Source organism: Rhinatrema bivittatum, chromosome 16 (genome assembly GCF_901001135.1).
Source record: "Rhinatrema bivittatum chromosome 16, aRhiBiv1.1, whole genome shotgun sequence".
NCBI lineage: Eukaryota > Metazoa > Chordata > Amphibia > Gymnophiona > Rhinatrematidae > Rhinatrema > Rhinatrema bivittatum.
Genome location: NC_042630.1, coordinates 44,429,517 through 44,456,801, shown reverse-complemented (window position 1 = coordinate 44,456,801; position 27,285 = coordinate 44,429,517). Strand labels below are relative to the sequence as shown.

The following is a 27,285-nucleotide window of genomic DNA, read 5'->3' as shown; positions in this document are numbered from 1 at the left end:
AGGCTATACCTGGCATCTGGATCAAGAGGCTAACATCCTCCATTGAAAGGTCTAAGCATTGTCTTGTCTTTTCAGAAGCTCTCTTAGAGTCATAGGGGTAGATCTTTAAACAATACGCGATTGCATACTTTTGTTGGTGCCCCAGGCGCAAACAAAAGTACGCTGGATTTTATAAGATACGCGCATAGTCGCGCGCATCTTATAAAATCCTGGATCGGTGCGCACAAGGCTGCCGATTTTGGGCAGCCTGCGTGCGCCGAGCCGCGCAGCCTGCCTCCGTTCCCTCCGAGGCTGCTCTGAAATCGGAGAGGCCTCGGAGGGAACTTTCTTTTGCCCTCCCCTCACCTTCCCCTCCCTTCCCCTACCTAACCCCCCCCCCCCCCCCCGGCCCTATCTAACCCCCCCTACCTTTATCCAGGGATTTACGTCTGCCAGCGGGAGTTTGTGAGGATCCTGGCTGAAGCGTTTTGCAGCATCTGAAGAGGTTTGGTAGAAGAGGGCAGGAGACCAAGCAGAAGCGCATTACAATAATCAATCTTTGAGAATAGTATGGCTTGAAGGACCGAGTGGTAGTCATGGAAGTGAAGGAGAGGTCTTAACTGTTTTAGGACCTGTAGTTTGTAAAAGCCTTCTTTGGTGGTGCTGTTAATTAATTTTTTAAGGTTCATTCTGGAGTCTATTCTGAAGGTTCATTCTGGAGTCTGTTCTGGAGTTCATTCTGGAGTCTTGGTACTATGCTTGCTAAATCCAGTCTGTCAGGTTATACAAGCACAAATTAGCAGAGTGAATAATCTTCCCTCGCTAACAGGGATAATATATATACAAATGACCTATCAAGAAGCAGTCACATTCCTGGAAGAATGTCTGCTGCTTTTTTCTCCAGATGATAACTTGTTAAGCAGGATCTCTTTCAGGAGACTGGGCAGTATCAGGAACTCTGGGTCTTTGCAGAGTTTGTCAAGCTGACCTCTCTCAGTTGAGCTCTTTGGGTGGAACATACGCTATGTTGTTTCTTGGTCTACTAAGTCTCCTTTTAATAATACCAAACTGATAAGAAAAAAGTGCTGTGTGTTCTTAGGACTACTCTGAAATGATGGGTTTCTTAGATTTTATTCACTACTTCTAATCGTCATTTTATACGTCATTCTCTCTTCCATTTGGGACCACTAGCCCTGCACATTCTCTAAATGTAACACATTCTGTCGAACAGCCAGAATCATAATAATAAAATCAGCATCAATAGTTTCATGTAAATAAAAGCAATTATATAACTATTATTTCAGATAGCAAGTAAATACTACTGTAAAAATGTGTGATCCTCAAAAGCTGAGAGTGTACTCGTATCCATAGGACCTGTAAAAGTATATTCTGTGTCTATAAACTAAATCTTGGTAAATGTCAGGTGTTCCCCAGCCTTCAGCTCTAGCACTGCACTTAGTTCTACTCTTCAAAGACAAGACTTTAACTCCCTAACTGCCAGCTTATTTGCTTTTACATCTAAGTGCTGTTCTTAATTTCTATCTAGGTAATGCCTCCATCTTGTATTTTGTATTTCTCCATGACCCTGAAGTATTCCAGGCTGCTTCTAATTAGATGAGGAAAAGGGATAGAGGCTGTGGCATAGTAAAATTTTCAGTGAACTCAAGCACAAAGCTACATCCTATAAAACTCAGAAAATATAGCCTGCTGGTCCATCTGGCTCCTGAACCCACACCTCTAGTGTGAGGCAGCTGCTGGTGTCATGTTTGTCATCCTAAATCACTTGTAAATAGGCCCAGAAATAAAATAGATAAATAAAAAGAAAGTACTGACTGAGGCCGTGGAGTAGGAGATGGGCAGAGTCTGTAAGATGCTGTGAGTTGGAGCCGTTGGGATGATGCAGGTCTCTGGGGGCCATGGGTGAACCAGAGAGCTGTGAGGGGTATGGACCAGAGAGCTGTGAGGGGTATGGACCAGAGAGCTGTGAGGAGTATGGACCAGAGAGCTGTGAGGGGTATGGACCAGAGAGCTGTGAGGGGTATGGACCAGAGAGCTGTGAGGGGTAAGGTGCAGTGACTGAGGATGGAGTAGGAGACGGCCAGAGTCTGTAAGATGCTGCGAGTTGGAGTCGTTGGGATGATGCAGGTCTCTGGGGGCCATGGGTGAACCAGAGAGCTGTGAGGGGTATGGACCAGAGAGCTGTGAGGGGTATGGACCAGAGAGCTGTGAGGGGTAAGGTGCAGTGACTGAGGATGGAGTAGGAGACGGCCAGAGTCTGTAAGATGCTGCGAGTTGGAGTCGTTGGGATGATGCAGGTCTCTGGGGGCCATGGGTGAACCAGAGAGCTGTGAGGGGTATGGACCAGAGAGCTGTGAGGGGTATGGTGCAGCGACTGAGGATGGAGTAGGAGACGGCCAGAGTCTGTAAGATGCTGCGAGTTGGAGCCGTTAAATGATGCAGGTCTCTGGGGGCCATGGGTGAACCAGAGAGCTGTCAGGACTGTGGTGCAGCGACTGAGGATGGAGTAGGAGACGGCCAGAGTCTGTAAGATGCTGTGAGTTGGAGCCGTTGGGATGATGCAGGTCTCTGGGGGCCATGAGTGAACCAGAGAGCTGTCAGGACTGTGGTGCAGCGACTGAGGATGGAGTAGGAGACAGCCAGAGTCTGTAAGATGCTGTGAGTTGGAGTCGTTGGGATGATGCAGGTCTCTGGGGGCCATGGGTGAACCAGAGAGCTGTGAGGGGTATGGACCAGAGAGCTGTGAGGGGTATGGACCAGAGAGCTGTGAGGGGTAAGGTGCAGTGACTGAGGATGGAGTAGGAGACGGCCAGAGTCTGTAAGATGCTGTGAGTTGGAGTCGTTGGGATGATGCAGGTCTCTGGGGGCCATGGGTGAACCAGAGAGCTGTGAGGGGTATGGACCAGAGAGCTGTGAGGGGTAAGGTGCAGTGACTGAGGATGGAGCAGTCTGAGAGGGTGCGAGGCTTCAGCCAGAATTTGTGTTTGAGGGATTGCAGCGGTTCCAGTGCAGGGGGAGAGGCAGTGCAGGGTACGGGTCATTAAGACTACGGTTGTAAAGGGGAAAGCTGTGCCTGGATGTTGTGGCCGCTGGTCCCAGCCCCCTCCCAATTTTGGTGCTGCCTGGAGGACAACGTCGAGGCACCGAGATCAGGCTCAGCCACCGCCAACTGCTGCTGCCATTACTGCCATCAGGTAGATTTAAAAATAAATAAAGTCAGAAAGCGGCGATTGAGACTCATTAGGAAGAGGCAGCCAGGGCCCTTTCAAGCCGTCACCGCAGAGATGACCGGGGCAGAAAGTGTCGGGTCATCTCACTGGGCCTGATCACTCATGTGGGCCCCTCATTGTGGAACATTCTCCCAACTGAACTGAGAGCAGAAAAAGACTTTGAGCTTTTCAGGAAGTAAATACAGACTTTATATTTTATATTTTAGCATCGCCTTCAAATCCAAGCTTTCAATGTGTGAACGGAATCTATTGAGCTGTTCTGTTTCATCAAGTTTTACTTGTGATTGTTGTCCGTATTGCTTTTTATTGCATTTTATATATCTGTAATTTATTAAATCCACACTGGACATATTTTAAAGGAAGAAGAGGACAATGAAAATGGTTAAATAAATAAATCTCCTTTTGGCTGCATAGAAAAGTGATGTTCCGGGATGGGGTGGGGTTGGGCCTTTTTAGGCAGATTTGGAAATGAAGTGAATATATTAGAGATGTGAATCGTGTGCCAGATCGTCTTAACGATCAGATTCGGCTGGGGGGAGGAAATCTGATCGTTAAGATATGTCACATGTAGGAGCGCTGGATGGCCGGCGCCATCTTTCTCATCAGCCCCTATTATAGAGTATAGTATAATTGGGGCTGATGAGTAAAGATGGCACCAGCCATCTTTAAAGATGGCGCCGGCCATCCAGTGCTCCTACCATGTAACAGGGGCCGGCCAATGGCACGGATACCCTGTCACATGGTAAGGGCAAAGGGGCATCGGCGCCATTTTTTTTTTAGAACAGCTGATGCCTGGGAACGGGAAATCTCTCCGCGAGGCCCCCCTGGATCTCTCCTCTCCCCGAGGCCCCCCAAGGCCCCCCTGGACCACCAGGTAATTTTAAAAGGTTATGGGGGGGTCGGGAGGGTGGAGTCGATTTAAAGGTCTTTAACCAGGCTCAACTGTTCCCTATGAGCTGGAGCAGAGGAAGTATAAAGGGAGACTTCCCTTGCTCATTCCTCGACTTGGCAACGTCCCCTAGCGCTGTCTAGTCTGCTTGCTTCGGTAAGTCTTCAAGCTTTGGATCTCGTTCCTGTTCTGTCTTGACGTTCCTGGTTCCTGACTTCAGATTGGCTTACGGTGATTCTCTGGTTCCTGACTCTGGATTGGCAAGCGCTGATTCTCTGGTACATGACTTCGGACTGGTGAGTGTTGACCCTCTGGCACTTGACCTAGGACTCCTTCAAGACCACCTCCTCCAAGGGCCCACCTAAGTCCCAGCGGCCCGGGTCCCTACGGGCTCCATCTGGGGGGACCGCGGGATTCCAGGGCGAAGCTCCAGTTGGCCCTTGCACTGTTACCCTGACCTCCCTAGGTCCACCTAAGCCCCAGCGGTCGTGTCCCTACGGGCTCCTCCCGGGGGGACCGCAGACCACCAGTGGTGAAGACACAGCGCCTCATCTCGTCTCTTCACCGCCTCCGTGTTCGCCTCAGTCTCCAGTGCCAAGGGTCATCTGGTCCTGCCTCCTGTTCTGCCTCGCCACCCGACGAGAGAGCCTACAGAACCTCCGAAAGGTATTCCATCCTCTCGTCAGCCAAGGGTCCACAAGCCTGAGCATAACATGCACTAGGAACTGAGAACCAGCAACCCACTCTGAAAGACCATTTGGACTGCTGCTTGGAACCAGTTTGAGTGTGAGGAGAGAGGGAGGCAGAGGGCTCAGAGGTGACTCTGGAGATGTGGACAATATGCTGAAACTTGGACAGACATGACGAAGGCGAAGCATGGCCTTAAACTGAAGAATGGCTTAAATTCAGTCACAAGGCTTGAGGTAGGAAGATGGCTAGAAGGAAGAAGATGAGGGGTCAGGTCTTGGAAGAGGTGGATAAGAACATAAGAACATGCCATACTGGGTCAGACCAAGGGTCTATCAAGCCCAGCATCCTGTTTCCAACAGTGGCCAATCCAGGCCATAAGAACCTGGCAAGTACCCAAAAACTAAGTATATTCCATGTTACCGTTGCTAATGGCAGTGGCCATTCTCTAAGTGAACTTAATAGCAGGTAATGGACTTCTCCTCCAAGAACTTATCCAATGCTTTTTTAAACAGCTATACTAACTGGATGGCTGGAACAAGAACTTCAGAGATCAGGGACAGGACTTAGGAACTCAAACTCAAGAACTCTGAACTCAGGAACTTGATTCAGACTCAGGAACTTGGAACTCAGATTCAGGAACCTGAAACTCGGCCTCAGGAAGTCAGAACTTGGAAATGGGAAGAGACTCCAAAGACTTGAACCAGTGGCAAAGCCTTGGATAGGACTCTGAAGGATTGAATTGAAGACTTGGATATAGGAATGAAGACTACGTCACAGGAACCAGGAGATCAGGAACAGAAACCTACATGAAACCGGGGAATCTGAAAGACCTGAAACCACAGGAAATCCTTGCAAAGACCTGGAGCAATGGGAGAGGTAAACTTTTAAAAGCCTGAAGTAATGATATCTAGGGATGTGAATCTTTTTTTGACGATTTAAAACAATCGTCAGATATATTTTAAATCGTCAAAAATCGTTAGAGCCGCGATACAATAGCAATTCCCTGATTTATCATCAAAAATCGTAAATCGGGGGAGGGGCAGGGCGGGAAAACCGGCACACCAAAACAACCCTAAAACCCACCCCAACCCTTTAAAACAAATCCCCCACCCTCCCGAACCCCCCCAAAATGTTTTAAATTACCTGGGGCCCAGTGGGGGGGTCCTGGCGTGATCTCCCACTCTCGGGCCACAGCTGCGTTAATAGAAATGGCGCCGGTGGCCCTTTGCCCTTACCATATGACAGGGCAAAGGTAGCGCTGGCGCCATTTTGGTTCCTGTCACCCGACGTCATGAGTGCAGGAGAACGCTCCCGGACCCCAGCTGGACCCCCAGGGACTTTTGGCCAGCTTGGGGGGGCCTCCTGACCCCCACAAGACTTGCCAAAAGTCCAGCGGAGGTCCGGGAGCGACCTCCTGCACTATGTCGACATAGTGAGGGCAAAGGTAGCGCCGGCGCCATTTTGAATATTGGCAATACGGCCCGTATGCAGGAGGTCGCTCCCGGACCCCCGCTGGAATTTTGGCAAGTCTTGTGGGGTCAAGAGGCCCCCCCAAGCTGGCCAAAAGTCCCTGAGGGTCCAGTGGGGGTCCAGGAGTGATCTCCTGCACTCGTGATGTCGGGGGGACAGAAACCAAAATGGCGCCGGCGCTACCTTTGCCCTGTCATATGGAAATGGCAAAGGGCCACCGGTGCCATTTCTATTAACGCAGTTGTGGCTCGAGAATGGGAGATCATGCCGGGACCCCCCACTGGACCCCAGGTAATTTAAAACATTTTGGGGTGGTTCGGGAGGGTGGGGGATTTGTTTTAAAGGGTCGGGTGGGTTTTAGGGTTGTTTTGGTGAGCCGGTTTTCCCCCCTCCCCCGATTTATGATTTTTTAACAAAAATAAACATGACGATCAGATTTCCCCCCCCCCAGCCAAAATTGATCGTTAAGACGATCGATCACACGATTCACATCCCTAATGATATCATCAGGAACAGCTGCAGGATTTTTCATTCCGTGGTCCCTTTAAATTGTGAGCAGAGGCAATGAGCCACGTCAGAGAATGTCAATGGCATTTCAGGCCACACAGGAAGCAGGAGCAGGATCAGCAGCATCTCACTGCTGCATGGAACAGGCAGCATCGGCAGCCCAGAGGCATCACAAGGCCATAAAAGGAGCATAACTGCCCTCCCCCCCCCCCCCCCCCATGACACCACGCCTGATCCCAAAGTCTTTCAATAATGCAAACTCTCACCAATGTTAATATTGCTGTTGTCCCAAAATCCAGCCTCCATGTTTCCTGATGCCTTTAAGATTGCTCCCTGACTCACTGACCAAGTCAAAGCAAAGACTGCGTAGCACACCAGACAGACCTGGCTTCATGAGTACCTGAGTCTTCCACTAAGACTTGTTATTTCAACCTGGCAGACTGACTCAGATACTAATTTATACTATGGATGCAAATTGGTACCGGACTTGTTTCCAGTATCATGTTCATAAAAAAACCTCGGGAAATCTTCGTTCCAGCGGTTCTGGGCATTTTTTTTCATCTGTCGCAAGCCGGGAAAAAAAACAACCCTCCCCGACCCTTTAAATTTAATTATTTAGAATTTCCCACCATCCCCACACCCCAAAAACTTGTATAAAGTACCTGGTGGTCCAGCGGGGGTCCCAAGAGTGATCTCCCGCTCTTGGGCTGTCAGCTGCCACTAATCAAAATGGCACCAATGTCCCTTTGCCCTTACCATGTGACAGGGGCTATCGGTGCCATTGGCTGGCCCCGTCACATGGTAGGAGCAATGGATGGCCTGCTCCTACCATGTGACAGGGGCCAGCCAATGGCACCGATAGCCCCTGTCACATGGTAAGGGCAAAGGGCCATCGGTGCCATTTTGTTTACTGGCAGCTAACAGCCCAAGAGTGGGATATCTCTCCCCGGACCCCTGCTGGACCCCCAGGTACTTTAGGAAAGTTTTGGAGGGAGTCAGGTGGGTGGAGAATTTTAAATAATTAAATTTAAAGGGTCGGGGTGGGTTTTTTTCTGCTAATTTTAACATTAACATTGGTGAGAGTTTACATTATTGAAAGACGGCTGGCACCATCTTTAAAAAATGGCGCGGGTCATCCATTGCTCCTACCATGTGACAGGGGCCGGCCAATGGCACCGATAGCTCCTGTCACATTGTAAGAGCAAAGGGCCATCAGTGCCAGTTTTTTTACTGGCAGCCAACGGCTTGAGAGTGAGAGATCACTCCTGGGAACCCCGCTGGACCCCCAGGTACTTTAGAAAAGTTTTTGGGGGGTCGGGAGGGTGGAGAATTCTAAATAATGAGATTTACAGGGTTGGGGTGGGTTTGGGGGTTGATTTTGAATGCCCTTTCCTCCCACCCATCCCTCCCCCCCCCAAAAAAAAAATGATAACAGAACCCAAAGAAAGATTTTGTGGAGTTTCCTATCACTTTCGGAGCCGCCCCCCCCCCCCCCCCGATATTTGATGAGTTTGAAAATATCGTACCATATTTTCAATCGTCAGAAAAATGATTCACATCCCTAATTTATACTATCATTACTAGGGATGTGAAGCATTTTTCTGACGATTGAAAATATTGTACAATATTTTCAAACTCGTCAGAAATCAGGGGCTCCCCGAAACCAATAGGAAAACCCCACGAAATTGTTCATGGGGTTCTGTTATCATTTTGGGGGAGGGTGGAAAAAATGTCACACAAAAATAACCCCTAAACCCAACCCGACCCTTTAAAACACATCCTTTAGCATCCCCCACCCTCTTGACCCCCCAAAAACTTTTCTAGTAGGGTGGTAGGAGCTATGGACGGCCAGCGCCATCTTTAAAAAGGGTCGGGGTGGGTTTTTTGTATATCGGCTCGGGCACAGCCGATAAAAAAAAAAACGATCGGACCGCACACAAAAAATTTCCCGATAGTCCCCGAACCCGGAATCGGAACCGATTCTGATTCAGATTCACATCTCTAATCATCGGACCGCACGAAAAAAATTTCGCGATGTGAATCGGAACCGGAATTGGAACGATTCCGGTTCCGATTCACATCTGTTCCGATTCTGGTTCCGATTCACATTGTGAAATTTTTTTCGTTTGGTCCAATTGTTTTTTTTTTAATCGACCTTAGCCGATAAACAAAAAACCTACCCCGAACCTTTAAAACAGATCCCTTAGCTTCCCCCACCCTCCTGATCCCCCAAAAAACTTTGTAACAGTACTGGTGGTCCAGTGGGGGTCCCAGGAGGGATCCCCCGCTTTTGGGCCGTCGGCTGCCACTAATCAAAATGGCGCCGATGGCCCTTTGTTCTTACCATGTGGCAGGGTATCCATGCTATTGGCTGGCCCCTGTCACATGGTAGGAGCACTGCTTGTTCAAGTATTGAGTCTAACAAAAAAATTAAGAAAAAATAATAAATATTAGTATGTAAGAGAGAAACAGATCTTCAAAATAGTTATGATAAATGGTTATTCATACTATGAGATTAGTATGTCTTTTTTTTTTCTTTCATTAAACCAACAATTTTTTTATAGTGTTGACTTTAAATTTTAAAAGTTTATTGAAGGAGCTAGCTCAGCGGTGGAATAACTTGGCTTCTTAAACCATTCATAGGAACATCTCCCAATTTCTGGCTGATGCCCCAAAGGCTGCAGCAATGACATCAGCTGCAGCCCCTCACGACCACTTAACAGCACTTACAACTGCTGAACTCCCCAAATGTGCAGAATCCACACCAGCAGTGGTGAATAATAATAAAGTCATTCCTGCCACCGCTGTGCACACAGCAACTGCCGTCCCTGCCCTGTCAAATGCTGGGACATGGATTACCCTTACGAGAGAATCTTTGGTGGCTGGAACCACCTTGCCAGACACTATGACCACCTCCCCTGCCTCAGACCCATCCTCAACCGAGGCAGCGACCATGACTGGCAGAACCACTCTTTCTGCCTTGGAGGTGGCTGCATCACCGGCCAGTGAAGGAAACAGTACCCCTGCTGCTGCTGTACCACCTCATGCAACAGCGGGACAGTAAACAGACAGGGCTCAGATGCCCAGTTCTTCCCCTGTCATCACACCCACCTCTGCTGCTGCCAAACCACCATAGGCCTGTAAGATCCTATGCGGTGGTGCTTTAGGCTCAGCAGCTGATGGCTCTGTGAGGGCGGGGAAATGGGACCAACCCAGTCAGGTTATAAACATTAGACCTCTCTTCAAATAAGTCATGTCACCTACCCTTTCCATGGGATGACCTGGAGTAATGCGTTCAGGTACCCAGACATGGGAGGGGAAACTATTGAGGACCATGTATTGACACTGGATGAAGAGGTGGGATCTTCAGCCACTGTGGCAGCTGACAGGATGTATGGAAAAATAGTACTTTTCCTCTGTACACTGGCTGCCACACATGTGGCAATAGTGACAGTATAGTGATGGGAGATGGTCTTCGTACTATGGGTCACAGTTGGCTAATGCTGGGCAGGATCACAAAAGTTATAGATCTCTTCGGCTACAATAGAGATGAGTAAGTGACCTTAGCCCATCCCATGAGTCTTGCAACATCTGTCAATTGACCATCGCTTCTTCCTTGAGGGAATTCTGCAGACCAGTTATCCTTACCCAATTCAGATCCCCATACAAGCAGAAATGATTATTAGTTTCATGTGTCGTGAGCCCCCTCTGCCTCCCCACCCAGGCAATTCATCCAGACTGTCAAACTTCATCCCAGCACATTTCTTCACTATGTAGAGATGCAAGATCTACTCACTTATGCTGCACTCCATGCACTTCCTTGCCTTCATCTCCTACTCAGTCACCATCTGGCAGGAGACTGTTCTGCCATCTGAGGGTGAGAATCCCTGGTGGGCATTGTCTATTCCCAGCACACGTCGAGCCCGCTGGGAACCTGAGCTGCAGCATCATACATGGCACTCTTAGCATGGTTGAATTTTTAGCTTTGTTTCATGGACTCCTCCCTCTCCTGTCCCTTTTGAGGGTCCATATTTCTTGTGTTTTTCTTTTGTACCAGACCACAGTCCTTTTTCTTTTATGTAAAAATCTGTGTCTGCAGTTCTGGCTACATTTTCTGCTGACATGTTTATTTTTGGGTACACCAAATCCCGTACCCCAACTTCCTTCACGCTCTTGCAAAAAAATGTCCATATACAAGACCAGGAGGCAACCACTAAACAAGGACATGGAATGTGAGTTCCTGTTCCAGGCATTGGTGTTCTCCTACCTGTGAACAGGCCACTACGTCATGGTATCTACTGGAATGGTGGACACCTTTACCTGCCAATGGGCACTCAATAGTGTGCTCTGCTCAACACCTACCCTCCCAGATCACATTCTTCACTGTAATATTTGTTTATCCCCATGCACAATTTTTATATTTGATTTACAGTCAAGTTATACTGGTTTTAGGTGAAATTAGTTTAGATTGGTTCTTTTCTTTGGTTCCCCTTAATGAGAAACCAAGTTGTATGTAATGATCTGGAGCGACCATTAGGTGGCACTGGATCAGAAACCGATCTAGTGTTACCTCCTAGAGAGAGGCTGTGTGCACATTGTGCTCCTGCTGCAGGGATTAAAGAAACCTTTATTTTCATTTCTTTAGACATAATTTTGACATATTTTAGTTAGGTTTGTGTTGAGGTATTGGTCCTCACTTTTAGTTAGAGTCTATTTTATTTATTTAGAATGTTATTCTATTTGTTTGTTTTAGGAAAATGAAACTCCTCTGCTTTTCCCTGTATATGAATGCATCCTCTCTTCCCTTCCCCCATTCACTTCTCACACTTTTATTTTTAATTACTCAATACACACATTTTTATTAGTTTCAGGGTAACTTTTATTTTAGAGAGGGGCAGTTTTTCAGGGCTTTAGTTTTAGGGTGAGTTTTATTTAGGCAGGGTTAATCCTAGGGCTGATTTTCTTTCTTATTTGATTGCTTTACATTTTTCATTTGTTTGTGCTTTGCCTTTCAAACCCCCATAGGAGCTAAAGGTCAGGGCTCTTTCTCTCTTGTTGTGTTTGGTTTAGTTATTTCAACCCTTCCTCCATAATTGCCTTTTTTTATTTTAGTTTAGTTTTATAATTTGCCTTGACCCTTGGGCCCTGGGAGCTCCTGGAGGGGGGAAGTAACTCAGCCGCTCAGTCAGGTTGGAAGCTCTGCAACCCGGCTGAGCTCTGATCAAGCACCTGCTGCAGCCCTTCCAGGATCAACTGAGGAGCCCCAGCACTTTCAGTGAGTTTGAGTTTCTTTTTACTACTCACTCCCAGGGCACTTCCTACTGTATATTTCTGAACATAGGTTACTTAGTTATATTTTTCACAAACATTTTATTTATGCCTACATCTTTTTCATTTTTAGTTAAATAAAATAAAGAATAAAAAATAAATCACGCTTCAGAGGAACCATTCACCTTCCCTTTCACTAGGGATATGCAGAGGGACGCCATACGTTGCATTCGTGATTCGGATCCGTCGGGGAGCAGATACGTTGCATTCGGCCGTATGACGCCCCGATGCTTTAATACGGCAATTTCTATATGTGTCCCAGCTAAAATTAAAATTAACTACAACCCCCCACCCTCCTGACCCCCCCAAGACTTACCAAAACTCCCTGGTGGTCCAGCGGGGAGTCCGGGAACCATCCCTTGAACTCTCACATCCTCAGTGCCAGTTTCATCATGGTGCCGATAGTCTTTGTCACAGGGGCTACCGGTGCCATTGGTCAGCCCCTGTCACATGGTCATCGGCGCCATCTTGTGCTCCTACCATGTGACAGAGGCTGACCAATGGCACATGGTAGCCCCTGTGACATAGTATGGGCAAAGGCTATCGGCGCCATTTTGAGAACTGGCATCGGACGGCCGGAGTGCAGGAGGTCGCTCCGGGACCCCCAGGGACTTTTGTCCAACTTGGGGGGGCCTCCTGACCCCCACAAGACTTGCCAAAAGTCCAGCAGGAGTCCAGGAGCGACCTCCTGCACGCCGGCCGTCCGATGCCAGTACTCAAAATGGCACGGATCGCCTTTGCCCTCACTATGTTACAGGTACCGACGGTCGGTACCTGTGACATAGGGATAGATTTTAAAATTTTGCGCGAGCGCGTACTTTTGTTCACGCACCAGGCACGAACAAAAGTACGCTGGATTTTATAAGATACGTGCGTAGCCGCGCGTATCTTATAAAATCCGGGGTCGGCGCGCGCAAGGGGGTGCACATTTGTGCAACCTGCGCGCGCCGGCCTCAGAGGGAACTTTCCTTTGCCCTCCCCCCACCTTCCCCTCCCTTCCCCTACCTAACCCACCCCCCCCAGCCCTATCTAAACCCCCCCTTACCTTTGTTGGCAGATTTACGCCTGCTAAAAGCATATGTAAATCTGCGCGCGCTAGCGGGCTGCTGGCACGCCATCACCCGACCCAGGGGCTGGTCCAGAGGCCTCGACAACGCCCCCGGTCCGGCACCATGCCCCCGGGCCCACCCCCCAAACACCGCATCACGCTCCTGAAACGCCGCATCATTTTAGACGCACCCCCAACACGCCCCTTTTAGAAAGTCCCGGGACTTACGCGCGTCCCGGGGCTCTGCACGTGACGGTGGCCTATGCAAAATGGGCGCTCCACCACGCGAGGGCCCTGCGCGGTTAAATCCAGCTAGATTTACGCGCACAGGGCATTTATAATCCACCCCATAGTGAGGGCAGAGGCGATCGGCGCCATTTTGAGTACTGGCATTGGACGGCCAGTACTCAAATGAAGGGGGTCGCTCCTGGACCCCCGCTGGACTTTTGGCAAGTCTTGTGGGGGTCAGGAGGCCACCCCCAAGCTGGCCAAAAGTCTCTGGGGGTCCAACGGGGGTCCTAGAGCGACCTCCTGCACTCCGGCCGTCCGATGCCAGTACTCAAAATGGCGCTGATAGCCTTTGCCCATACTATGTCACAGGGGCTACCGGTGCCATTGGTCACCTCCTATCACATGGTAGGAGCACAAGATGGTGTCAATGGCCATGTGACAGGGGCTGACCAATGGCACCGGTAGCCTCTGTGATAAAGGCTATCGGCACCATGATGAAATTGGCACCGAGTGTGTGAGTGCAGGGTATGGCTCCCGGACTCCCCGCTGGAGCACCAGGGAGTTTTGGTAAGTCTTGGGATGGTTCAGGAGAGTGCGGGGTTTGTTTAAATTTTTATTTAGGTGGCCATATAATTCGGCGAAGATTTGTGTATTCGTGGGGAATCGTGGTACGTTTCGCTTCCCCACGAATACTACGAATAGTGCAATATATGTTGCGGATCGCCAATACGGCGAAAACGAATGCACACCCCTTCCTTTCACTGCCAATATCTCCAAAGAAAGAACAGCATGGGCAAAGCTGGGGGAAACATAAGAAAGGTGCCAGCTGGAAAGCGTTGCCAAAATCTGGCTGGCACCCCAAAAGCTGCAGCAATGTCACCCGCTGCAGCCAAACACCCCCCCCCCCCCCCCAGGAACTCCAACTCTGCAGACTGCACGTGAGCAGCAGCACATAACACCAATCCTGGCATTGCTGGTCACAGTGTAAGACCTACCCCAACACCATCATCTGCTGGAACAGAGAACCCACTTTTGAGGAATTCTTCAGTGGCAGGCACCACAGAGCCAGCAACTGCAAATACTCTTCCTGCCTTAGCTCTATCCACCTCTGAGGCAGTCACTCTTACTAACAAGATCCTTCTTCTACCTTGGAGGTGGCTGCTTCACCAGCCAGAGAGATAAACAGTACCCTTGCTGGTATGGAAAATACTAAAAACCTCAAGAGGCAGCAGGGCACAGAAAAAATATGTATTTATTTATTTATTTAAAGGGTCTTCTATACCGATGTTAGTCGAAACATCACATCGGTTTACATCGAACAATAGCAACGGAAATTACAAAAAACAGGGGAAGGGTAGGGGGTACAAAGAACCAAAAAGGAGAGCAGTGAAGCTTAGGAACAATTAACAAGTGAACTATAATGTCATAAGAACAAAATCATAGTCAAGTTCAGATCGGTATTCCGTCACAATTCAATATTCGTCAAGGATTTTGGGGAAAGGCTTGTTTGAATAGCCAGGTTTTGAGTTGGGCTCTGAATTTGGTGATGCAAGGTTCAAGTCTGAGGTGGGTCGGGAGTGAGTTCCAATGCACAGGTCCAGCAATGGAGAGCGCCCGATCCCTTGTAGATGTGAGGTGTGCTTTCTTTAGGGAGGGCACATGGAGGGACCCTTTGTTTGTGGTCCTTGTCGGTCGAGTCGAGCAGGCAAGTTGGAGGGGATCTACAAGCCAGTTGGAGTTATGGGAATATACGGCTTTATGGATAATGGTCAGGGATTTATAGAGGATACGGGAGGGAATAGGGAGCCAATATAGGTCCTTCAGGATCGGGATGATGTGGTCATATTTGCTAGCATTGGAGAGGGTTTTGGCTACAGCGTTCTGCAGCATTTGGAGGGGCTTTATGGAGGAGTAGGGTAGGCCAAGAAAGAGGGAGTTACAGTAATCCATCTTGGATGCCAGTGTAGCCTGGACGACAATGCGGAAGTCACTGGCGTGAAGTAGAGGTTTCAGGTTTTTTAAGACATTAAGTTTGAAGAAACCCTCTTTGAGTGTGGCACTGATATGTTTTTTGAAGTTCAGTTGTTGGTAGATTAGGACCCTCATGTTCCTTGCGCAGGGCTGTGCATGAGGAATCTTGGCAGCGGAGTCAATTGTGAGTGAGGGGTTGGTGGGGAGGTGATGGGATATGAGGAGGAGTTCAGTTTTGGAAGTGTTTAGAGCAAGATGGAGGTTGGTAAGTAAGGAGTTGATGGCAGCGAGATGATTTCCCCAAGATTCAAGGGCGTCGGATAGGGAGCCTTGAATGGGTATGATGATTTGCACATCATCAGCGTAGAGAAAGAATTTGAGGCCAAGTTCCGATAAGAGTTTGCACAAGGGGGTGAGGTAAATGTTAAAAAGGGTAGAAGAGAGGGAGGAGCCTTGAGGGACTGCTTGGGCGAGGGTGTAGTGGGAGGACTCAGCATTGCCTATTTTCACAGTGAATCACCTATTGTCGAGGTAGGATGAGAACCACTTAAGGGCTGTGACAGAAAGGCCAATGTCGGTTAGGCGGGCAAGAAGATGGGTGTGATTTATGGTATCAAAAGCTGCTGAAATGTCCAGTAGATCAAGAATGTAGCTGTGACCTTGATCCATTCCCCTGAGTAAGTGGTCTGTCAAGGAAAGTAAGAGGGTCTCAGTGTTGAGATATTTACGGAAGCCAAATTGGGAGGGGCGGAGAAGGTTGTGAGTTTCAAGGAATTCTGTAAGTTGCGAGTTGACGACCTTCTCCATGACTTTTGAGATAAATGGGAGATTGGAGATAGGGCAAAATTTGGCAGGGTCCTTGGGGTCTAGTGAGGTTTTTTTGAGCAGTGGTTTGACCACGGCATGCTTGAGTGAGTCGGGAACAATGCCTGAGGAGAGGGAGCAGTTGATAACATCAGCAATGGGCTTACAGATGATGTCAGGTATGGTGAGGAGGGCTTTGGTAGGGATAGTATCTGAGGGATGAGTTGCAGGTTTCATCTTTTTGAGGATTGATGTGATTTCAGTGGATGAAACGAGTTCAAGGTCGTTAAAGGAGGACAAGGGTGGGGCAGTGCCTGTGGCAGCCGGGAGGGAAGAGGGTGTAGGGGAAAATCAGAGGAGGATAGTTGCAATTTTGTCGTGAAAGCAGCGTCCCAGTTCTTCACATTTGCTGCTGGCTTCGCTGTCAGGAATAGGGGGGGATGTGTGTTTGGTAAGGGTAGAAACATAGGTGAAGAGGGCTTTGGGGTTATATTTGTAATCGTGGATTCTTAGGGCGTAGAAGTCTCGTTTGGCTTTAAGGGTGGCTAGCCTGTAGAGAAGTAGTGAGGATTTGAATATGGATGCTTTTTGCGGGGATGGGTCTTTACGCCATGTACGTTCTTTTTGCCTGAGCTCATATTTCATTCATTTGAGGTCTGGGGAGTACCATGGGTTTTGCTTTTTTGCAGATGGTTTAATTTTATGTGTGGTGATAGGGCACAGTTTGTTTGCAATATCTAAGGTGATGTGGCTCCAAGAGTCTAGGGCTGCGTTCGGGGTTGAACAGTTGAGTTTCAACGAAGAGCTGGCGAAGGCTGAAGTGAGGTCCTCACTAGGGCAGGATTTTCTGTAGACAATAGATGTGGTGGAGGGGGAGTTGAATGATTTGGTTATCTTTATGGAGAAGTAAGATTTGACAATAGCGTGATCGGACCATGGGGCAGGGGTACAGAGTGGCTTAGAGGATAGGCGAATGCTGGAGTTGACAAAGAGGAGGTCCAGGGTGTGCCCTGCTTTATGAGTGGGGGAGGTGATAACTTGGGTAAAGCCGATGGCTTCGAGTGAGCTGAGGATGGCTTCACAGGAGGAGGAGCGGGGGGTGGCATCAACATGGAGGTTGAAATCCCCCAGGATAATGGCAGGGGCATCGCTGTTGATGTTATTGGAGATGGATTCAATAAGGGGGGAGGGATTGTGTTTGAGAATGCTAGGGGGGGCATAAACTAGGCAGACCTGGAGATTCTGGGATTTGAATAGCCCAATCTCTAATTTGTGTGGTGTGATGATTTTTACAGGTTTGAGATTCATGAGCTTTTTGGCAGCTAAGAGGAGACCACCACCTTGTTTCTTGGGTCTAGGGATGGAGAAAAAGTCATATGTGTCAGAAGGGAGCTGGTTGAGAAGGACAATACCTTGAGCCAGGTTTCAGTGACAGCGCATATGTCTGGCTTGTGGACATCTAGTAGGTCAGACATTATGACAGTTTTCTTGGATAGGGACTGAGCATTTAGAAACATGATGAACAGGGTGGTGAGACCTAGGAGCTGAGTGAGTGGGGAGATGAGGATAGGGAGGAGGAAGGATTTGCGCTGGGTGGGCTGGCTGGTTAATATGGGGTGATGTGTTCTGTGGGAGGGGTGATGGATGCATGGGATGGGGAGGCTAGAATTGCCAGCCATGGTGGGGGATAAGGAGGAACGGGCAGTGCTGTAGGCGAGGGTCAGATAGCAGGAGGAAATAAGCAATGAAGGTGCGGTCACAAATAGTATATAGGCATAATGCAGTAAAGGTAACAGTGATATGAAAGTGGTTGAAGCATATTATACAGTGGTATCAGATGAATCAAGATCAGTTACAAATGGTACATACACTAACGGCAAGCTGCGAAAAATAAAAGTCACCTGAGGTGTGTGAAGTTTTTGCTGAAAGTAGGTGCTTGGGGGCAGGTAACCTTAACGGGCGCCTGGAATCACAGAGCCACTGGCAGACCATGGGGCATAGAGGAAGGATCAAGCAGCGGTCTGGTCCTGTGGAGCAGGTGTACACAGCTGGAAGGGTGCTCAAAGGGTGCACTAAGGGGTGCAATGCATGGCCCGCGGCGCCTGCGGTCGGGGCCTTGCCTTTAGGCCTGCGGGTGGCCGGAAGCAGTGTCGGTTGTGACATCAGAGGGGTGGGCAGACCTCGCGAGGAGGGAGGGCTGTCTTCACTTGCCTACCTTGCCTGCTGGACCGTCCCGGCAAGTTGAGGAGGCCGCAGGGAGTGCTCCGGACCCCGATTGGCCTTGCACCGGCCGCGCGGAGCACAGAGCCCCTGTTCCTCCCCTCTCTTTGTATCTATCTCTGCTGCAGTCAGACCACCGTAAATTAGATCTTATACAACAGTGGTATCAGAGGCAGCAGCTGTTGGCTCTGCTGGGGGAATGGAGGTCAAGCACAGTAGCCAGGATCATGCAGGCATGGGGTCAGGTGCCCAGCAATGAGAGAAGCAGACATCAAGGAACACATAATAGCATTGACTGATGCGGTGCATCTCACAGCCATTGTGGCAGCTGGCAGGATATAAAGAAAAATAGTATTTTTCATCCATATGTTAACCACCACACACATGACAATTGCGAATGGCAATAGTGGTGGACTGGGGTCTTCATACCAGTTGAGCCTCTGAAGGTCCCTGGAACCAGGGTGGTACCATTAAATGTACCATGTTAAATACTTCAGACAGTATTAATGGGGTACCTGTGCACCACGGGAAGGTCCACTCTCCCATCACAGTGATACCCCTGGGGTGCAAGAACAGTGTAATCAGGTACCCCTAAATTGAAGGCCTACTTTGACTCCTCATTGCTCCTGATGAGGCCATAAACACTGTGGATCCATAAAGTCTAGAGGATGTGAATGAAGAGAAGAGGCATGGGGGTGGCTTGCTTGCGGGAATGATGGCTACTATCTGGTGATGAATATCCTTATTCAATAAACATACACACGGTTAATGCAACTCCAACATTGCTCTATGCTTCAACAGCAAGAGGAAATGTGGAAAAAAAGATTTACATCCACAAAAAAGCAGGGGAGTAGCTTGCTTGTTACGGCAGTTACTACCCCAAACCAAATAAGTCTGATACTTCACTTTCAATGCATATCCAGCATAGCTCTCTGTTTCAACAGCAGGGAGAATGAAGAAAAGATGATTTATATTCAGACAACAACCAACAAGGACTGAATTACATAGTCTGGGTAAACAAATAAGCATGGGTGTAGCTTGCTTATTACGATGGTTACTACCCCGAATCAATTAAGCCTGATACTTCACTTGGAATACATATCCAACGCAGCTCACTGCTTCAACGGCAGGGGGGAATGAAAGAGGATTTATATTCAGACAACCAACAAGGACTGAATTGCACAGGCAGGGTAAACAAACGGGAGTAGCTTGCTTATTACGGCAGTTACTACCCCTAACCAATTAGCTAGATACTTCACTTAGATGCAGCTCCAGCACTGCTGTCTGCATTGATGGTGGGGGTGAAAGGGAAATAGAACCAAAAAGTTACTTATAACGGCCAAGAGTAACAGATAAGTATGAAAAAAAATAAGTGTGAAAGCTTGCTGGGCAGACTGGATAGAAACATAGAAACATAGAAATGACGGCAGATGAAGACCAAACGGCCCATCCAGTCTGCCCAGCAAGCCTCACACATTTTTTCTCTCATACTTATCTGTTTCTCTTAGCTCTTGGTTCTATTTCCCTTCCACCCCCACCATTAACATAGGGAGCAGTGATGGAGCTGCATGCAAGTGAAATGTCTAGCTTGATTAGTTAGGGGTAGTAGGGGTAGCATCCGCCGCAATAAGCAAGCTACACCCATGCTTATTTGTTTTACCCAGACTATGTTATACAGCCCTTATTGGTTGTTTTTCTTTTCCCCTGCCGTTGAAGCAGAGAGCTATGCTGGAAATGCGTGATGTATCAGTCTTTCTCCCATGCCGTTGAAGCAGAGAGCCATGCTGGATATGCATCGAAAGTGAAGTATCAGGCACATTTGGTTTGGGGTAGTAACTGCCGTAACAAGCCAGCTACTCCCCGCTTTGTGAGTGCGAACCCTTTTTTCTTCTCCCCTGCCGTTGAAGCAGAGAACTATGCTGGATATGCATTGAAAGTGAAGTATCAGGCTTATTTGGTTTGGGGTAGTAACTGCCGTAACAAGCCAGCTACTCCCCTCTTTGTGAGTGCAAATCCTTTTTTCCATATTTCCTCTTGCTGTTGAAGCTTAGAGTGATGTTGGAGTCACAGTAACCATGTATATGTTTATTGAATAAGGGTATTGTCTCCAGGCAGTAGCCATCATTCTGGAGAGTCCCCCACTCTTCATTGGCGGCCTCTTGAATTTATGGATCCACAGTGTTTATCCCACGCCCCTTTGAAGTCCTTCACAGTTCTGGTCTTCACCACTTCCTCTGGAAGGGCATTCCAGGCATCCACCACCCTCTCCGTGAAGAAATACTTCCTGACGTTGGTTCTGAATATTCCTCCCTGGAGCTTCAAATCGTGACCCCTGGTTCTGGGCCGTTTGGTCTTCTTCTGCCATCATTTCTGTTTCTATGTTTCTATAACTGGATCAGTAGTCATGGCTCATGACATACATCTAGGATTTGTACTAGAAGGGTTTGCAGCCAACTGGAAGCAAAGATATAATTACATAAAGACATGATGTCACCATTTTATACATATTTTCACCATTTTTTGCTGCAAATATCTTTACTGTGTAGTTTTTAAATTGTTTTCTTTCTAATGTCATTTGAAAGAGCATCTTTTTTTGCTACAAATGTCATCCTGGTTCATCTTGGACCCAGCTTTGCTTTGATCAGAATTACATTTCCAAGGACAAGCATCATTTGCATGTGTGAATGCACTATGTTAAAAAGAGCCACCTTTGGCACCCAGCTATGAAATATGCAAATTAGCTAGATATGTGAAATTTTACAATGCAACTCAGTTTACTGTGCTTACCACACTTTTAGCTTTTGACACATATTTATTTAGACATATTTTTTAAATTAGTCATCAAAATCAATGCAAAACTTTGCATACTGATTAGTTACCGTGCATTGGTCAGTGGTGGCTGAGCCACTGGAAATTCGGCAAAATTAACAACCCCATCACCTAGGAGCCACTCCAGAAGGCCAGACAAGGTGCCAGCCACAGGTTTCCAAGCTTTTATTTAAGCACAAAACAAGAAAAGTCAAGACACAAAACAAGAAAAGAATCACTTAAACTGCAGATTTCACAAAAATTCACTTAAGCCTGGATTTTAAAAGAGCTATGCACATGGCCGGGCCTTGCATTAGCCGCATGCATTTACAACAGGCCTCGCCATAGGCATAAACCCTGGTACGTGCAGAAGTGGCAGCATAGGGAAAAGGGGCATGGCGGGAAGGTGGAGCAGGGGTCGGCCAGGTCTGTGGCCATTAGACCCTGTCCTAGGGAAGCATGCACCGGCAGCCAACCAGCACATGGAACTTACGTCTGCTCATTGGAGTAGGTAGGTAAAAATACAAAAAAAGTTAGAAACTTAAGGGAGAGTTTAGGGGTCGGGGAGGAAAGGGGAAAAGGTAGGAAGGTGAGGTAGGGGTGTAGGGAAGTTCCCTCCCAGTTCACTCCTTTATGGAGCAGACTGGGAAGGAACTGGGGAAAAGGCAAATCATGTCACTGCGTGCAATTTAAAAAATACCCTCCCCCCCCCACCCCCCGCGCGCAGAAGAGCCCACCTGCCTGCACATGCGGACACAGATATTAAAATCCGGCATGCATGCACACATGGGAACCAGATTTTATAACATGCGCGTGCAAACACATGTATATTTTAAAATCAGTGCGTCCATGTGCATGCACCGGGAACTGCACGTGGGTCTTAAAATCAATCCCAAGTGTTTTTTTCTGTCTTGCCCATGCTTTTGAATGTCCCATCAATGTATGACAAAGTGGCTTGTGAATAAATGTACTGTCTGCCTGATGAAGTTGTTATGGGTGCATTGAAGGTAGCAATACTGGGGCAGATTTTTGAATTGGCGCGCGCGGGATACATTTGTGCGCCCTACCCGGTGGGCACAAATGTACATACAATTTTATAACATGCGCGCGCTAATGCACATTTTAGATGCATCAATGGGGCTGAATTAATGATTTTCCCTTGTGCCAGCAACTGTATGACTTTTGCTAGATCTCTCATCCTGAACAGATCTGATTGCTTCAATGTTCTCCTTTGGGACAAAGAAAAATTTGATGCCAGGGACACAAAGAGAACAGTTGTGTCAAGGGCCAGGGTATGTTCCCAAAATCTCTGCTATAACACACTGCTAACATGACATTACCCTAGTTCCTTGTGAATGTGATACTTTTTGTATTTTCAGGCTTTCATACAATAAATAACAGCACAATAAAATGTACATTTTCAGGGGTCATTTAAAATAGTTTGTTGAAGCAAGATGTGTCCTAAACTACAAGCATGGTAAGCACGGCGAGCTGTAAAATTTCACATTCTGGCTCATTTGCATGTTACACAGCAGGACGCCAAAGATGCCTCAAATTTAACATAGCGCGCCCACACATGTAAATGATGCATATCATTGAGGCCTTAACTCTGACAAAAGCAAAATCGGATCCAAAATGAAACAAGGTGACTTTTGTAGAAAAAATAATGCTCTTTCGTATGACATGAAAAAGAAAATAATTAAAAACTACACAATAGAGATATTGTCACTTGAAAATTGGCAAACATTTGCATTAAAAAGTGACATTGGAGTTAGCCATCTATGTTAACTGGCTAACTTCAATATTCAGAGTTAGCCAAATGAGTTAGCAGGCTAATTCACAGGGACGGTAACTTTCAAAGGCCACACAGGCATCCATGTGCATGCTGATTTTATAACATGCCCGCGTCGACCCTCCCCATGCACACAATTTTATATTGGCATGTGCATGTGCACACTATTGCCAAATCGCGTGCATAAGTGGGGAGATTTTACAACCTGCGCAAGGTGACTGAATAGGCCTTTTTACCCAGTTCCCGCCCATCTGCTCCAATAAAGGAGGGGACTGAGAGGGAACTTCCTAAACCCCTTACCTAACCTGCCTCCCTTTTCCCCTACTAAATCCGTCCCCTAAAACCTCGCTTGCTACCCTACATTTTGTTTTTGTTTAAACTTACTTGATCTCTGAGGCAGCAGCAGGATGTGCGGGCCAGTTGAATCCCGGCACATACTTCAGTGGGACAGTGCCTAATGGTGCTGTCTCGGCCTGCCGACACCCCAACCAGACGCCCTCAGCCCACTCTTTTTTAGTTTAGGCCTTCCAATGTGCATATGGGCAGATACGCACGTGGCTGTGGGCATTTTAAAATCTCTGCAGCGCACATGTGTCCCATCCACGTGCGTATCTGCCCACTTCGGCGCGCCGGGCTTTTAAAATTCAGCTGTAAGGGTTATTCCCGTAGACACAAAATGTGAGAAAAGCCTTAATGAGCCTGGTCCTAAGTCTGATTGTGCTAAAGAGCTGTCCTAAAGTTAGGGAGCAGTTTCATTATTGAATATACCTCCATTGATAGCAGGATAGCTTTATCCAGCTAACTTTGCTAGCCAGACTGTGTCTGAATATGGACCTCACAGTTATTAAGATTAACAATGGAAGACCCTTGGTCAGATCTAATTTTGATGCATAATTTGTCATCCATGAATAGGTGGCATTCAATGTTGAAAGACTGGGAAAGGTTGCAGATTGATTAAATGTAGATAATGAAGAGGATCAGAGAGAGATCAGAGTCCTGTGGTATTCTATAATTTAGATCTTTGGAGGTGGATGGTTTGATGGCTCATGAGGCAGAATGTGTTTCTGTTGGCTTGAAAGGATTTAACATTAAGTTTCAACTACCAAAAAGTCCTCATTAACACTGTCAATCTCAAAACATCAATTGTTAATAATTATGACCTTCATAGTCGGCTTCATCGATTAGTAATTCACCTTTAGGACTCAGCCTTATATTTAATCATTGGTCATATTGTTCAAGTGAGCATTTATTCCCAAACTGTGTGACAAAACACATGTGAATATGTTTTTCTTATTTTTGATTGTTCTAATTCTGAAAAATGTCTAATGAAGAATAACAATGCACTTATCTGTGTGCACTTATCTGTGTGGCCATTTAAGGGCAGTGTCTTCAATGTCAATATTTCCTAAGCCATGGATCAAGAGTTTGTGATCAACTGCATCAAAGGTAGCATAAAATTCTATTAGAACTAAGACAGAGTCACTGCTTTGATCCTCATTAAGATGAGTACCATTGGTAATGGCCAATAGGACTGATTCAATTCTGTGACCCTTTCTGAAGCTGGATTGGTGAGGTTGTAGAATATTGCCCTCTTCAAGGAAGCTGAGGAGTTAGAAGAAAACCATTTTTTCTATTAGTTTGGATAGTCAAGAGGAGCTATTTTATTTTATTAAATTATATTTGAATATGAAAAATTGTCTCCCATAGGTGTGAGTTTCAGGGACTGCAAAGGTACCTTCCTTAGGAAAGGGATGCTGAGGATTCTTATGCAACTTCATTTCTATACCTTTACTGGACATTGGAGGTGCATCAGGTAGTTGTGGGATCATCCTGCACTCTATGAGTTTCCTACAGAGGAAGAAAACTTCTTAAAGATTCTTAGGGCTCAGTACCTCCTTTTAGTTTTCAGGAATGAAAGCACAGTCACTCTAGCTTGGATTACTCCAAAATTTAAACCATTTATTGAAGCAGTTGTGCTATTGTAATCAATTAATAAATGGGACATTTTCTGAGAGTTATGTCCATACTAGAAATCTAGATAATCACATACAAAGTTCATCAGCATGCAGGGGCTTCCTCTGATTCTAAACCACTATCACATTTCCACATGTAATCTCTCTCTCAGTAAAATCAGGAATATGGTAATGAGCTGCTTTGCATGCACAAAATAACAGTACAAATTAAATGAATATATAACATAGTAAAATATAAAACAGAAATAATAAAGGCATGACTAAAACATACACAAATGCATCATTAAATAATCTGACCTAACAATTAAGAAGATATCACCAGTATGTGGAGGATCCAGGCCAATTTCCCTAGTCTGTGCTCACTAGAGCACCACATTTCCTGCTGTGCTTGATAGAGAAGATGAGGAGGGGGAGCGACTTATGTTCAAACCAGTGGAACAAAATGACTTTGCAGATGGCACTTCTTTTTAAAATTTCTGCTACGCCAACCTTTGTTACACAGGATATCCCCTGGACCTACAGGTCCTGTGAGAGTTTTTCACATGGTATCAAATTACTACAGTTTTAAGGGTCATCCCAAATCTAGAAATAGCAATGGAGGTAGGGTTGATTGATTCAACAGATAAACCAGGCATCATTCAGAAAGTGAATTTCCCTAAAATAATAATTTAACTCTACACTATCAGTATGGTTGAGACAATCTCTGCCTCCTAGAATTCCTATTTTTGAGGGGTCAACACTGATGCCTAATGAATTTAGTCAAATCTGTTTAACTGATTTGCAGAAGAAAATTAAATTAGGACCCTGGCTAGAACCAATCAATCCCTTAGTTGAAAATAGAAGAGTTTCAGATAGCAAGGATTAATATGTATATATATATATACATATATATATATATATATATATATATTAGTCTTTGTTTACTGCTTTCTATCTCTGCCTTTTCTGAGGGCAATTTTTACTTCCTGATTTCTGAGGCTATAGATAATGGGGTTCAGCATTGGAATCAAAACGGTATATAGCAAGGAAAACAGTTTGTCTAAATCTGGGGAATACATTGAGCTTGGCCTTATGTAAGTTGATATAAGAGTCCCATAGAATAGAATAACGACTGTGAGGTGGGCGGAGCAGGTGGAGAAGGCCTTGTGTCTCCCTTCTGAAGATCGTATTTTCAGGACGGCCTTGATGATAAATACATAAGATGACAGAGTTAATATAAAGGGGAAAAAGGCAAAAAATACAATTTCAGTTACAATTAAGATTTCAAGGATATGGGTATCACTACAGGAGAGTTTTATTATTGCATTGAGGTCACAGAAGAAATGGTTAATCTTTTTGATACCACAATAGGAGAACTGGGATACAAAAACTATGATAGGAATTTCTTCCAGAAAGCCAGTTATCCATGAAGCAGCCATCAATGAGATACAGACACTTTTATTCATTATGAGTGGGTACCGCAAAGGGTTGCAGATTGCCACATAGCGATCATAAGCCATTGCTGTGAGAAGGTAGAATTCTATACCTATGAAACTTAAGAAAAAGTAAATCTGTGTGAAGCATAGAGAGAAGGAAATATATGTTTTCTCTTTTAAGAGAGTTTCCAGCAGTGTAGAGAGTGTGACTGAGGTGTTACAGATATCCAAGAAGGACAGGTTACTGAGGAAGAAGTACATGGGTTTATGGAGATGACGGTCAGAGCACATCAGAGTTAAAAACCCAAGGTTTCCCAGCACAGAGATAAGGAAGACAGGTAAAACCATAACAGAAATGAGGAGCTGCTGGTGAGAATGTCTGGAGAAACCCAGAAGCATGAATCCTGTGTTCAATGTTTTATTCTCCTCACCCATTGATTCAGTGCTCATAATCTGTTGGGAAATACGGATAGTGATATAAATACAACTGTAGCAAAATGTTTTCCAATACTCATGTTGTATTTTTTTGCTGCTAATGTTGTAAGCAATTCTTTCATTCAAGTCTTAAAGTCACTGACATCAGCACTCAAATTCATATACATGTGTTTCCCTACTATCAGGCCGATACAGTAAGGACACGGTAGAAAGAGTGTGGCAGTGCCGGGCACCCGCTCGTTTGCCGTGCACACAGTTTGGATCACATACCACTCGATACAGTATTTAAATGGCATGCAAATGCAAGCTGCGTCCAAAGCGCGTCCAAGAAGCGTCCATGAAGCGCAATCCATTTTACTGTACAGGTGCTATACAGCACCTATACTGTATCCTGGGTGCGCTGGTACCTGTCATTAGAGATGTGAATCGTGTCCTCGATCGTCTTAACGATCGATTTCGGCTGGGAGGGGGAGGGAA

The 27,285-nt window shown here is 46.6% G+C and overlaps 1 protein-coding gene across 1 annotated transcript in view; it reads right to left on the bottom strand.

Annotated features, from left to right (window-relative positions):
• The window catches only part of LOC115077569 (olfactory receptor 13F1-like), a 92,758-nt gene extending 66,295 nt beyond the window's left edge, over positions 1-26,463 (bottom strand). Inside the window, exon 1 of the mRNA XM_029579864.1 lies at positions 25,921-26,463. Coding sequence (XP_029435724.1) covers positions 25,921-26,457 — 537 coding nt within the window. The 5' untranslated portion in view covers positions 26,458-26,463. The remainder of the gene's footprint in view (positions 1-25,920) is intronic.
• Positions 26,464-27,285: the final 822 nt, after the last annotated feature.